We start from the raw sequence: 13,572 nt of genomic DNA, 5'->3' as shown, positions 1-13,572 counted from the left end.
ATTCCATAAGGTCGTGACAGTGACCTGAATAGTAATTGACAGAACTCAGATCATGATTTTGGGGTAAGAAGGGGAAATAGGAAAATATACTGAAAAATAAAGGTTGTCCCACCATGAGGTCAATGCATGAAAAACTGGACAGAACAGTTGATACTCCAAACTCTTTTAGTTGTGTGTGCTTGATTCTCCTTCATGTTAAATCAATGCATTCAAATTACTTAGGGGTCAAGAAATTAATCACTGTAAAAATGGTGTTGGCACTGACATATGAAGTAATTCAGTATAAATGATGCTTTTCAATTGTGCATTCTTTCTAGTCTGTAGTAAAGGACACAAAGGAAACAACTCATACACAGAGAGAGAGGATCAGCAGAAAATGTTCATCCCTTTAATAGAATTCTCACCTGGATATCGAAATATTAATGATTTTCATTGATCTAGCTACCTAAATATAAATGAATACTCTTTATCATAAGTTCAAATTCAAGATCTGTTTTTCCACATTATTATAAAATTCTTTTTCTGTTTAAAATATTTTAAATTATTATTTTCACTCATTCAAATGAATTATATTATTATTTCATATAGGCATAAATTTTCTTTAAAATAAATGCTTACCCATCATCATAGCTGCCTTTAAAATCAAGAATAATTTTTAAGAAAATCTGTAAATAAATAAGTAACTTGCTGTACAAAAAACCAAATTATTGAGACATAAAGAACCTCTAGAGATCACTATTTGGGATTATGGACTACTCTGGTGAGGAACAGGCCAGCAACATACTTGATAACCTGTCAAAAAAGTCTCTTATCCCAGTTAAGGCCTTCTCTTGAGAGGTGGCTGATATGCATCAAGGTTATGGCCAAAGCTCTTCTGACACTTAAAATCCTCTCTGTTTTATTTGTTGCATCTTTGTTTTGTGATTTCATTTGTGTATCTGAGGATTCTAAAAAAGTTTAAAGCTGAGCTGAAGAGGGGAAAGTTACTGCACCTCTCTCATCTACGTGCCTTGAGTCATTTCTGCTCTGCAGTTACATTTTTGATCAAACTTACTTTTCAGTGACTTTGTGGACTTGTATTTGTTTACTTTTATTCACTACAGATACAGATTTATCTAAAAGAATACTTACTATATATTTTTTCCCCTTTAAAACTTTTTTATTTGGAGGACAACAATCCAAACCAGGGAGTGATCCCTCAGAACAGTAGCAAAGCACTGGTAAAATTTCTAAATATTTTGAAGTTCCACTGACTTCACAATTCCTGAAATTCTTTAATACATTCAAAAATTCTACTCTGTAGATATAACTTCCAGCATGTAATTAGTCTGGTTTAAATTATGCCTATGGTTAAATGCTTATTGACTCTCATCATTGTAGAGCTTCTATGCTGTCCTGTGCCTTTCTTCATGAAAGTTTCTTTCAGGGGTGTTTCTAAGAAGCACCTGCATTTCTGATCTCATCAGTTTTGGAATGAGGGAGTTTATCAGTTTGTTAGTATCTAGATACAGATGTCTGTAGATACTTCATAGGTGCTGTGTGTTGTTACTTGTGTAGAGGAAGGAGCACCTCTGTCCTTCCGCAGCTGCTGCCAGTCAGTGCAGTGGAGGTCAGCAGTGAATTCTGTGTCGGCAGGCTAAACTACAAAATTCAAATTCTCTGCAAAGTGGGCATTAATGAAGAACTACAAGCTGTGCAGAATTCAAAACTCTCTTTGTAATGCTCCTTGCTTTTTTTGGGCTATTTTAATACATTGGGTGGTATTTCACCAAGTTAATTGTACATTTACTGGTATCTTCTTAAATTTTATGCATTTGAATTTCATTAGCATAAACTGAAGTTCAGCACAATCCTGCGTAAGCATGATGTGTTGCATTAGAAGAGCTGTTTCCATCAAGCCTTTATGCATTCTGCAGTTTTAAAGTCTTGCAGAGAACAAACTTTGCATTCTGTCAGCCTATGTATGTTTATACTGTGTTTAATAGTCATTATTTGGGCTTAATTCAGAGCTCAATGAAGCCTAATCCAGGAGCTGGACTTGGATGATCCCTTCCGACTCAGAATGTTCTATAATGGGATTTGACTCAGGTGCTTCGTGCACATTCCTTGATGGCTGATTCCTCTGTTACCAAAATATTTCCAACAACTAAATGAAATCAAATTCATGTCCTTTCACTGATTTGGAAAACAAATGCAGATTAATGCTATTGTTGTATCTCATTTAAAGCTGAAATCCGAAAAATCTTACACTGGGAAGAGGTTGAGAAATTTCTCCTAAACCTTTTGGAAACTAACAATGATGAAGTTAAAGTTGCTGCTTCCCAAGCTATTTCTGCCATGTGTGGGAATATAGACAGTAAAAGTGTCCTTGGACTCCAGGGTAAGTAAGGTGGGAAAGGATGAAAGGTGAATTTGTGTTTTTTCTGTTTATAAGGACAATATTATAATTTTGCAGACTGCCATGGTTTATTTAAAGGTTCATATATACAATTATTTCTTTCAAAGGGATTCCCCAGCTAGTACAGTTGCTAAGCAGTAATAATGAAGAGGTAAAAGAAGCTGCAGTGACAGCATTAAGTAATTTGACAACAGCCAGTCCTAGAAATGCAAGGTGAGTCTGCAATAATTATTATTTAAAACACTAATCTGAAGTGATAATATTTTTGTTTTTAAAGAATGCCTTATCTTGTCCTTATCCTACAAGGCGGGTCTGTGCGAATTTGGCTATAAGGCACTTTTTGGTGCTTATGAGTCTCCTAGAATAGCTCGGTTCTCCTCAGTGTTACAAGAGTTGTGCTGTCTCTAATAATGTTTGCTTCATCAAGGAAAGGTATGAAGCAGATGTAATGAAAGCAGAGATATAAATCATGTTTTGAAGAGAACATATGAGCAAAATACATCTTTTAATCTAAAGCATTTGATTTTGGTTTATTTTTTTAAATCCAAAATCATTGAAATGTTTTAAAACTTAATTGTTCATACAACCTTTTTGACTGATCTAAATCCATTCTTTGAGGGAGATAGATCTTCTGAATGTTGGCATTGTTTTGCTCTTCCTTTTGTTTTATTGTTTCCCAAGTAATAGGGAATGCTTATAGTGCATTCTCTGAAAGAAAGTAAGTGTAACTTCAGTATCCAAAATTACTAACAAAGGTAACAATGGTTAGCTCACTATATGTTTCAAAACAATTGTATCAACTAAATTCTACTGTCAGCTGCAGCGTTCTTTTATGCCAACTCTATTAAAAGTCCTGTTAGGGAAAAGCAACAGAGCAGTGTGATGTGTATGAGCATTCACACGAAACTTACAAACCAAAAAAAAAAAAAAAATCCTTGAAAGTTTCCTGGAATATACATACTTAAAGAAGTTGTAATCAATTCACAGGCATCCTTTGACATGAAAAAGTAAAATAACTCACAAAATGAATTTTTTGTTTCAGTTTATTGATTCAGCTCTAATAGTCACTAGTATTCACTTAATGTTACCAGATGGAGCCATAATTTGACACAAGAGAATAATACTCTGTTCTCAGATTCACATAGTACATTTTTTTTTGTCTGATATTCTGCTCTCCTCATGTGCTGGACTCTTCAGTTGGTGTCAGTGGGAGTCACACACACATAAAACAAGCACAGTGCTGGAGTCCAGAGGTCAAACTTTCAGCTCCACTACAGCTGGTTTTCGTAGTGCAGCCCTTTGAGGTTTCACATTGTGAAAAGGCGATCTCTGGAGAGTTTTGAGTTGGTATAGCAGCTTATGCCAACTCATTCCATTTCTTTTGCTAAGGAGATAGTCAGGACATTGTTTAGCTCAACTGCTGGAACAATTCTCTGAGACCTCAGGCAGGGAAATAGCTGTCTCTGTTCCTCTGCATTATAATGAAGTCCGTATTTGTTTCTTGCTGGGCAGAGTCAGGAAATTGTAAAGGTGGCTTGCATATACTTCTCTCTCCTCACAATCCAGCTTCAAGTACAATATGGAAGCACCAGATAATCTAATCAGAGGTCTTCTGTGAAAATCAGGAAGCAATAATTTACATTAAATATGTATATTGGATGAATTCCATGTGACTATATAATTACTTCAAAGCTTCATTTCTAAATCAAAACCATTAATAAGTCATAGAAGGGTCTGACTGTGACTAGGATCTAGAAATTAATATATAGTGTTGAACCCTTAGCTGATACAAATTGGTACAGTTCCAGCTCACTGACTGACTATCAGGCCCATATTTATTTTACATTCACATAATAGGAAAAAAAAAATAATTTGGAGAAAATTCATTCCGGATTGAGTTACCATAATCATATTTCATTCTAGAATGTTTCATTTGTATGTCCTGTAGACCAGTGAAAATAAGTGTATAAATAATGAAGATGCTGATACACTTTTATAATAATGTGACTTTGCTGTCTGATTATGTTGACAACATTCTGTTCTTAAATGAAACTGGTGAGACTAGTGCCCTTTTATCAGTTATGTATTAGATTCTTGTTATAAACCCTCCAAGAATATAAAATCATAAAGGTAGTAGCAGCAGGTGGACCTTATGTGGCAAGAACAAAATGGGTCCAGTGATGGGGAAGACTATTTGCCATAAGTGCTTTCACTTTTTCCTGGCCAGTCAAATATTTAACCTTATTGAATTCATATGCATGCATTCTGCTGTATTTCAATTAATGAGCATTTTTCTATATTATATTGATTGAAGGATGTGTACCTTGCCCTTTTATTTGGTACAGTGTATATTTGAGGATATGAAGTGAGTACAAGATGTTGCTGTTTTTGCTGGAGATTTGTTGCTCTTGTTAGGAATATCAAAAAGTGCTGCCAGGTTTTCATATAATATGGAAAAAAATAAGATTTAAGACAAATTGTGTGTAATTAAAACTTCTGCCATAGGTAGCCCATAAAGATAAAGTCTTCCATTGATTAATAGCACAAGAACAGCATAGGCAATGGGCAGTACTACCCCCCACTAATATAAATTAACCTTGACCTTTAGGTGCTTCCCCACAGCAATGAAAAGCTAGTTCTGTACCCCTACCAAATCAATCCTTTGTTTCTCAACTGAGACAGCTAATAAAGGTGTCAAATATGGTGGAGGTTTGGTAATTAGAGCACCTGTTCATGATGAACGGGACAGAGACCAGCTTGTCATTTCACACAAGTCCTCAAGCAACCATGATTTGGCAAAACCAAATAAATTAATGAATTACTGTGCTTCCCATAGTAGTTTAACCAAAAATCTAGAGCAGAAGAGGACATGAGTCCCCTACAAGTGGTTTGAGTTTTCAGGTTTGCTGGAAAAAATGGATTTTCAATAGGATCTCTACCAGAACACATAGCAATTAATATAAATAACTTCTAAAATATTTAAGCATTTAAATTTTTGCTGCAGAGCTGATGTTGTGTCATACTTCAGTAGCACATATAAAAAAAATACAGTGGTCAAATGCCTCATTAGTTTACAGACTGACACCCCCAGAATATGCTTTTGTAAGAATTTTATCATAAGGACAGAGTTTTAATGCTGCTCAATATTGATGATAAATCCTTGTAAACTGATTAATAATTAGGCTAAGTAAAAATAAAATTGCAAAGTACATTGCAGTTTAAAATCCCATGTGCTTATTCTAACATGTTATGTTATATGTTATGTGTGCATTGCTCTGAGGTCATCCTTGATATATACGTCAGAATTGGTTTCTGTGGTCTGCTTCTGGAAAAAAAGAGAATTATGTTCAGCTGGGTATTTGCATGCATCTTCTCCATTGCATCTTTTTAATCCAGAGCAGTAAATTGCCTTATTGAAAACTGTATACAGTTATTTGGACAGAAGAATGCCATTTAAAGAATCTCTGAAGCTTTCTGGTTTTGCTGTGTCCAGGCATCGGGCAGTGTGGGTGCAGCCACTTCAGTAATGGATGTGGTGCACAAATGGAACAATTACATGTGAACAAAGAAACAGCAGCGTCATCTGTTGGGCAGGAAAATAAGTGATTCTGTGCCACACATCTAATCCTGGAACAAACGGCTTACCTCAGCCTCTGCCTATTTTTTCTCATTGAAAGTATAATCAATTATTTTTGCTTTTCATGTATTTAGGATAAGATAATCATGTTAAATATAAATACAATATTAGAAGTAGCACATAGAAATAAGGTCTCAAGTATACCAGTTAGTCAGATATTAATTTGACCAGCTCTTTTCTTCAGTATTGTTGTAGCACAAATGCCATTTCTAATAGCTGCCTTCATAAATCTGGCAGTGTCTGAATTCTGAGCACCTAATGGATTTGCCACTAAAGAAAAACATATGCTCTGGAATTTAGAACTTTGTACTGGACATGAAAACTAATTAGCAGCCTCAGTAATATTTGTCCTAAATTGTTTATTTTAAGTGCAAAATTTATAGCATTCAGTTAGAATTTCGGCTGGGGAGAGAAGGAAAAGGATGTTTTTTCTTCATCTGTACCAAGGGCTGCAGGAAGTTGTGGTACGTGACAGACTTACAACAGAATATTTCTCCTGGGGTTTATAGTAACTGTCATGTGACAAATTTCTGTATTGTATCTGGATTCAAGGCAGCAAAGTATCATCCCAAAATCTACAAAGTCATCAAGCTTTATGGTTATTTAGCTTTCTAATTCTTAAATCCTTCACAGGAATCAGAGAACCTATTTAAATTCCCAAAGGTTATATCCATATAGGCAGTTCCAGGCATTAGTGCAGCATCTGAATGTATGCCTTCTGAAATGTATCAATATTGTCAAGATTTGAGAGTAGTTTGGGATAGGAGGAGAGGTTGGGAACTCGTTGGTTCTGGACAGCGCCCAGTGAGGAGAAAGTGGGTCGTTCCCTTGACTTTAGTGGATATTATATCTATTATTCCAAACTGAAATTCATGTACTGGTCTAATGACTCAAAATACATCCTCAGTCTGTTTCACCTGTAGTGAGATCGTCTCACCTTTTCCAGCGGAGATTTTCAGTACACAACAGATTTTTTTATTATTTATAAGATGAGTATGGCTGTCAAGGAATAAATTTGAAGAACATCCATTTTTTCTTACATTCCAAATATAGTTATTTTTAGGAAGTAGTGATTACTACCATTAGGTAGTAATATCACTAGGTAGTAATCTTCCCTGTTAGAAAATAGAAAACTTAGTAGTAGCTTTTCTCGTTCAAGACTGTAGATGGAACATAAGTCACATAACTATTCAAGTGTCAATATTACATAAGATAATACATTTGCATGAATATAGGTGTTAATTTATGAACACAACAGGAACACAAATTTCTAGAACAAGAGCTACATTTAATAGCATGATAATCCACAGTAGGTTTTGTCCTTTTTATGGTTTAATAGTTCTTTATGACATGAGTTTGTTTTCCTGAAGGAGGCTATCAACAATAGAATGCTGCTGGCAGTATTGTGCAGATGTAATGTGTTTTAATACTGACCCCTAGTGACAGAATTATTTTTTTGAGCTAATGCGCTGCAAGGTAAAGGGATTTTTTTGAGTTTTATGGGTTGTGCTGTTACTTTTTACATTAGCGTCCACATCGACTGCATCCTGTAAAATACAGTTATCTCAGGCCATGAACAGGTTCCTCTTTTTCCTTTCTCTTACTGTATATTCATATTATGTGAGGTACTTTATAAAAAGAAAAAAAAAAGACAACAAAGTCACTGCCCATTACCTACAAGCTCATAAGCTTTTCCTTGCAAGTTACATCTTGACTTCTATTGAAAACTTCAAAATGTTTTATGGTAAATTTCTCCCTTGGCAGAAAACCTGAATTAAATCCTGTCTGGGATGTCACTCAGAAACGAGTTCCCACTAAGACCTTAACATCACATCAGATGACTGATACACAACCCACAGACATGGGTCTGTGCCCTGCTGGCAGTGGAAAATCTTTCATACAGCCAGCTGTTGTATTTTTCTCTTAGATTGGGAAGGTGTGGCTGCATGGGAAACTCCTTCTGTAGGCTCAGACACTCTTACCTGTTTTCTTCCCAGTACAGGTCTTCTTTCACAAAAAAAAAGAAAAAAGAAAAAAAGAAAAAAATTGTTATGCATTCTCCTGGTTTGTTTGTTTTGTTTTGTTTTTTTTTTTTTTTTTTTTTTTTTTTTTTTTTGTTGTTGTTGTTGTTGTTTTTTTAACTTTGGTTTATATTCAAGACAAAAACCAGTAAGAGCATTTATCTCTATCTAACACAAATCTCATGTCACCACATCCTAAAGTGCATGGAAATCTAAGTAGGTCCGAAATAATTTCAGACAGAGCACTTCTGATCTGGGATAATGATAACTACATAGAAATTTTACTCCTTGTAGATATAGCAAAATCTTTTGGCCTGTTTGTACACCCCTACTTTCAAAGCCTTGCAGTATGATCACTGTTTTATCTTGGCTGTGGAAGGCTGGAATTTCACTCAGAGTATGTATCTTGTCACCTGTAACTTCCCATGATATATTTCTGTGGGATCAGGTGAAAACTTTTTCTTCCCAGATGGAGACTCTTAATCCTGGGAGAGAAAACTTTCTTTTGTATAGTGGCACAAGTACCATGATTACTCTTGAGTGTGTATCCTTGCAATGTCATTCAGTGATATCCACTGAGGTAAATTATGCTTTTTATGAATTAAAAGTGGCAAGGTTTATTTTACATATGAGTAAATATTTCAGACAAATATATCGGTGGTTTTGCATGCACATTTTCTTTGTAGTAGATTTCTAAATTAAATTATTAAAGTGTATGTATGTTTGTTTCAACTTACTTGAGTATAGTATGAAGTTGTTTATTTGAAGTGTCTCTAGGGAAATTTCAGGGTTATGACTGACCATGCAAACTTAATTCTGCCCTGCTGTGAATTTAACCTGTGCACTGACTGGCATGTTGTCCACTTGGACTGTCATCTGGTAAAAATAAGCTTTCACAAGTAACCTTAACATTTTGACTTGCAACCTTAGTAATTTTATCTTAACATAGTGGTCTATGTGTATTTTCTTAGAGATGCAATTTAAAGAGAGAAAGCTAAAAGCATAAATTTCTGCACTCTAAATCATTGTACGAGCTTGAACTTTTAGCAAGGCAAAAGAGACTGCTGCCATCTAAAATATGTTCACAGCTGTCCAGAAAAGAGTTATCCAGAAGTGAAAGCTCAAATTCACAGTGCAAAGTACTGTGTGTAGAGACTGACTTGGCACAGCTTTTTTATCCTTCCTCAGCTGGTGCTTCCAGAGATGAAGAAGAACCATGGTCTCCTCACTCTCTGTGTTCAGAGGAATTCTGAGGACCCTGATTGGGGTTTTTCTTTCCTTTCCTTACACCTCCATGAAGACTGCTCTGGCAACACATGCATGTTCCCTCTTACTTTGCTTTTGTGACAGTGTGGATTCCAGACTCTGAATATTTGTGCCTACTTACTGATTTTTGCATGAACTACTTCTTTGGGTTAGAAAAAAGAGAGAGGGGGATTGTGTCATTTTCATGAGCTTATCCTGGCTGAAGATACGTGGGATCTTTGAGGAACAAAAAGGGTATCTATTGTTGAATTTCATGCCTTCCACATAATAGTGGAAATATCAGAAATTCTTTACAAAGGTTGCAGTTAGTATTATAATTGAAAATCTCAGGTATCATGAATAGATAGTTCATTACCAATACTCCTGTAATATTTTCAACTAGGTATACTACAGTTTTAGAACTGACATCTGTGTAACTTTGTCAGATGACTTCAATGATAGACATTAGAAGATGTCTGTGAGTTGCTGAATGAGAGTCAGGTATTACAGTCTCTGCTAACCCAGACAGTTTAAGGTTTTATTATGTCCAGACTGTGAGGTTTATTGAGTTTTGGTTTTGTTGCAGTTTTAACAAGATACTTGTCATTAGAAAATAGGATAGAGGGCTCAGTTCCTGAAATGAAAAATTAATACGATTTGTTGATATCATCAGTATTTTTATTGGAGCACAAAGGGCCCCCAGACTGTAGATCAGTCTCTTGTGCTAGATTCCCTTACTCAGAATAAACATACTGACATTAATTTCCCTTGCATAGTGAAGAACACGGAAGTAATATTAGTCTTTAAATAAAATACAAGTGACTATTTACAACAGTCAATTGCTTTTGAAAATAATTAAATCACAAAATGAAATTTTTGGTAAGTGCAGAAGACATTTATTGGATGTGATTATTCTGATGGCATAACAAGGCTAATGAAGAATACTAATACATTTAAGGAATAAAAAGGAAGCTATTTCTTGAGGCTTTTTCAAACTTCTGGTTATGATATTCTTTTTCAGCCAGAAATTGCATCAGAGAGCTGGATCACAAATGCCTGGTGTGAAAAAGAAGTCATGCGATTTAACACAGATAGAGTTGATTTTAAAAAATATGTGTAATTAGATGCATAATTCTTATGCATAATTTACATGCAATTATGTATGAAAATGAGATATGCACAGGCATAAATGGCTAGCTAAGCACCTCACACACAATCACAGTAATTTTGCACAGAAATTAAACATGCAGTTGCAAACACATTTGAAAAAAATGAAGTCCAGTGAGGAGGAAAAATTTGAATTTTTTCTGAGCAGAAATTGTGTTAAATCTTCAGTCAGGAGTGGCGGGGGAGTAAACAGCATAGAAGTGAAAAAAAATAATTGAATATAAACCAGTTTATGTTCAGTCATGAAAGAGGAAACAAAACCAAACATACTTTACCATTTTTATGAAGTGTCAATCTCACTAGTGTAAATTTAGTACAGTCCTGAGTAAACAGTGGTGTCAAGCTGTACCACTGCTCTTCTCCTCTATCTCCCCTCCCTGGAAGGTTGTTTAGGTTAGGGCTTTGGGGGGCAGTCTCAGTGTTTTCTGGCAGCTCTTTGAACACTCTTAGTTGCTTTCTCCCGTAGGCTAGACTTTCTCTTCAGGAGGAAAATTCCCGATGTTCTGAGTAAATAATCTGTTCTTTTTCTTGCCATAGCAAGAAGGTTTGGTCACAGACCAGAGCTTTTATGCTCCTGTGATGCCAACAAAGAGGTGGTTCTTGTCACAGAGTGCTTATACTATTAAAAATAAAATAAAGTAAAAAAACCCACAGAATTTTCGTCAAATTTTTATTGGTGATTGTTTTCCCAACACACTTCCAATATTTGAGCTTTCCTGTTGCACCCCAGACAACTAAAGCAACAAAATACTCACTTCAGTGACATTCATACACTTCTCCAAATTGTTTGTTAAAAAAAGTTTGTATTGTGAAGTTTTTTTTGGTAATGATTTTATTGACAACTTAATTTATTTTTGCAGTAAAAGTAGTAAAGAAAATGTTTGTTTTTCTCAGTCTCTCAGCATTTATTCTTTGAGTCTTGAGTTATCTTTTAGAGAATTTTCAAGAAAATGTCTTAATAATGTTACAATGTATATTTAAAATAAACTAAATATTTATTATCTGACCTTTTAATATTTCTCTTTCCAATGACAGTTGAAAAAATTATTTTAGCTATTTTTGAATACAGTCATTTGAATCCAATTGTAATCAGAATTTTACTATTTCACTAAAGAGCGTGCTTAAGGTCCTTATGGTACCTGAACTATATATACCTTAATTAAGGTAAATACCTAACCCTGTTAGGGTAGGCATTCTAAGGATCATAATATGTGCTTATAAATCATAACATGAGAATTATTTTAACTTTAATTTAAGCTCTGCAATTCCTACATGTCTTGTGTGTTTTTGTCTTCCTATTTGTAGTTCAGATAGGCAGCTTCCGCTTTTGAGGAAAAAATGGTGATGTTGCAAATGCAATATCCTTTTTTTTTTTTTCTCTTGTCATTGTCTTCTTTCCTTTTCCCTAACCTTTTTTGTCCTTCTTTAGGAAAGTATGTATTTTGAATATATACACAACATGGAGGAAAAAACTTGTGGATTTATTTAATTAACTCCTTTTCCAGATCAAAAAGTATATTTTTTTTTTCAGATAAACGAAGGCTCACTTCTTCCTTGAGGATATAGTTCTGTAGTGGAAGCACTGATAAATTCCACAGTCTCAGTAGGATGTGTCTGAAGGAGCGTGTTCTGGAGGCAGGGAGAGTCTAGTGCTAATCTGTATTAGTCAGAGACAGAGCTGGTGAAAGCATTCTCTGACTTTTGTTGCCTTATAACAAAAAGATTACATGTGCATGTCTCTGCCCAAGATAGAAGGGAACAAGGACTTCCATACTTAGTGGTGTGGTATTTCAGCACCTTAAACTTAAACGTGTTCATTCTCTCAGCTCCCTTCTGAGGTCAGGTTCTGTGGCCCAGGGTGACAGTGCTATTTCTGTGTTCTCCAGGGGCCTGTGGGGTAGGAGTGAGTTGAACTATGAATTCCCCATTCTTCCTTCTTCTGTGTGCATCTCTGTTACCAGGACACAGCACTGGCCTCAGATGTTCATGCCATCTTAAAAACTTATTATCAAAGGCATTGATTACCTTCAACTCTTGTTACCTGCCATTGTCACTTTGAACAAATTCTTTTTGCCTTGTGCTCAGTTGTACTACTTGATTAAACTATATGCATGAAATTGTGATTCAAAATGAGTCTGCGCAGAAGTAGAATGCAGGATGGAAATAAATATGCATGATCTTCTAAATCAGTGGTTCTCAACCTTTTTGAAGTTGAGTGGCACTTGAGAAAATTGGCTGTGCTCTGTACCTTGCTGAGGTCAGCTCTGAACACACAAGGAGCCGTCACCTTGCTCTTTTGTTAAGTGCTTGTGTACTTGCTGGTTTTATGGAAATTATAGTAAATCTGCTTATAATGTGATTGGTTACGTCATTCAGTGCTATGTATCATTCTGTAGCCACTCTGTCAGGGACTACATGTTTACTAGGAGCTCCTGTGGGAGAATATGTGTATTCTTGGGTGTAGTATAGGAATAGTAGGTCCTCTACTTACTGCAGAAATATTGGATATACTACACCTGTCAGATGCAGTGATGCATTTTATGAGTAGTGACTCTGTCCCATAAATCCTGGGATTTCTGTGTATCTGTTGTAAAGGAGAAACTGCTTGGTTTTATTTTTGTTTTTATTTTTCTTCCTGGTTAAAGTGTGTGTGTCTGCACTGCATAATGCAGTAAATCTGATAGCTCATGAACACACCTTACTGTGTATGGCCGTGTATGTGTGTGTGTGCATATGGTGAGTCTCACCCAAGCTGTGCCAGCAGGTCCGTCCTGGCATTGTTACATGTGCTGGGAATGTGATGTTTTCCAGCAAGCCTGTGATACATGTGGTGTATAGCTCATTCTTACATGTGCAATCAACATGTCCAGAATTTCTTCATATACAGCAGCCTGGATAGAGCTACAATAGCCCTGAAGCTGAAAATTTGGATAAAATTTTCATGGGCAAGACAGTATTAACCAAAGAAGTACATACTTACCTCAATAATAAACCCAAAACAACCACGAGAAAGAAAGCCACCCATCAAATAAAACATTTTCAGCTCTTTGTCATCTGCTCAAGTAGGGACAGGGAAGGAGGACACACAAAGGGAAATCCAGCTA

General features: G+C 35.6%; 1 protein-coding gene across 11 annotated transcripts in view; it reads left to right on the top strand.

Moving 5' to 3' along the window:
- Nucleotides 1–13,572, top strand: part of ARMC3 (armadillo repeat containing 3) — a 65,124-nt gene that overhangs the window by 29,772 nt on the left and 21,780 nt on the right. For all 11 annotated transcript variants that reach the window (XM_069005755.1, XM_069005752.1, XM_069005754.1 and 8 more), the window contains 2 exons: nucleotides 2,228–2,380; nucleotides 2,506–2,611. In XM_069005755.1, coding sequence (XP_068861856.1) covers nucleotides 2,228–2,380; nucleotides 2,506–2,611 — 259 coding nt within the window. The remainder of the gene's footprint in view (nucleotides 1–2,227; nucleotides 2,381–2,505; nucleotides 2,612–13,572) is intronic.

Source organism: Aphelocoma coerulescens, chromosome 2 (assembly GCF_041296385.1).
Source record: "Aphelocoma coerulescens isolate FSJ_1873_10779 chromosome 2, UR_Acoe_1.0, whole genome shotgun sequence".
Lineage (NCBI taxonomy): Eukaryota > Metazoa > Chordata > Aves > Passeriformes > Corvidae > Aphelocoma > Aphelocoma coerulescens.
This window is presented reverse-complemented; position numbering and strand designations above follow the sequence as displayed.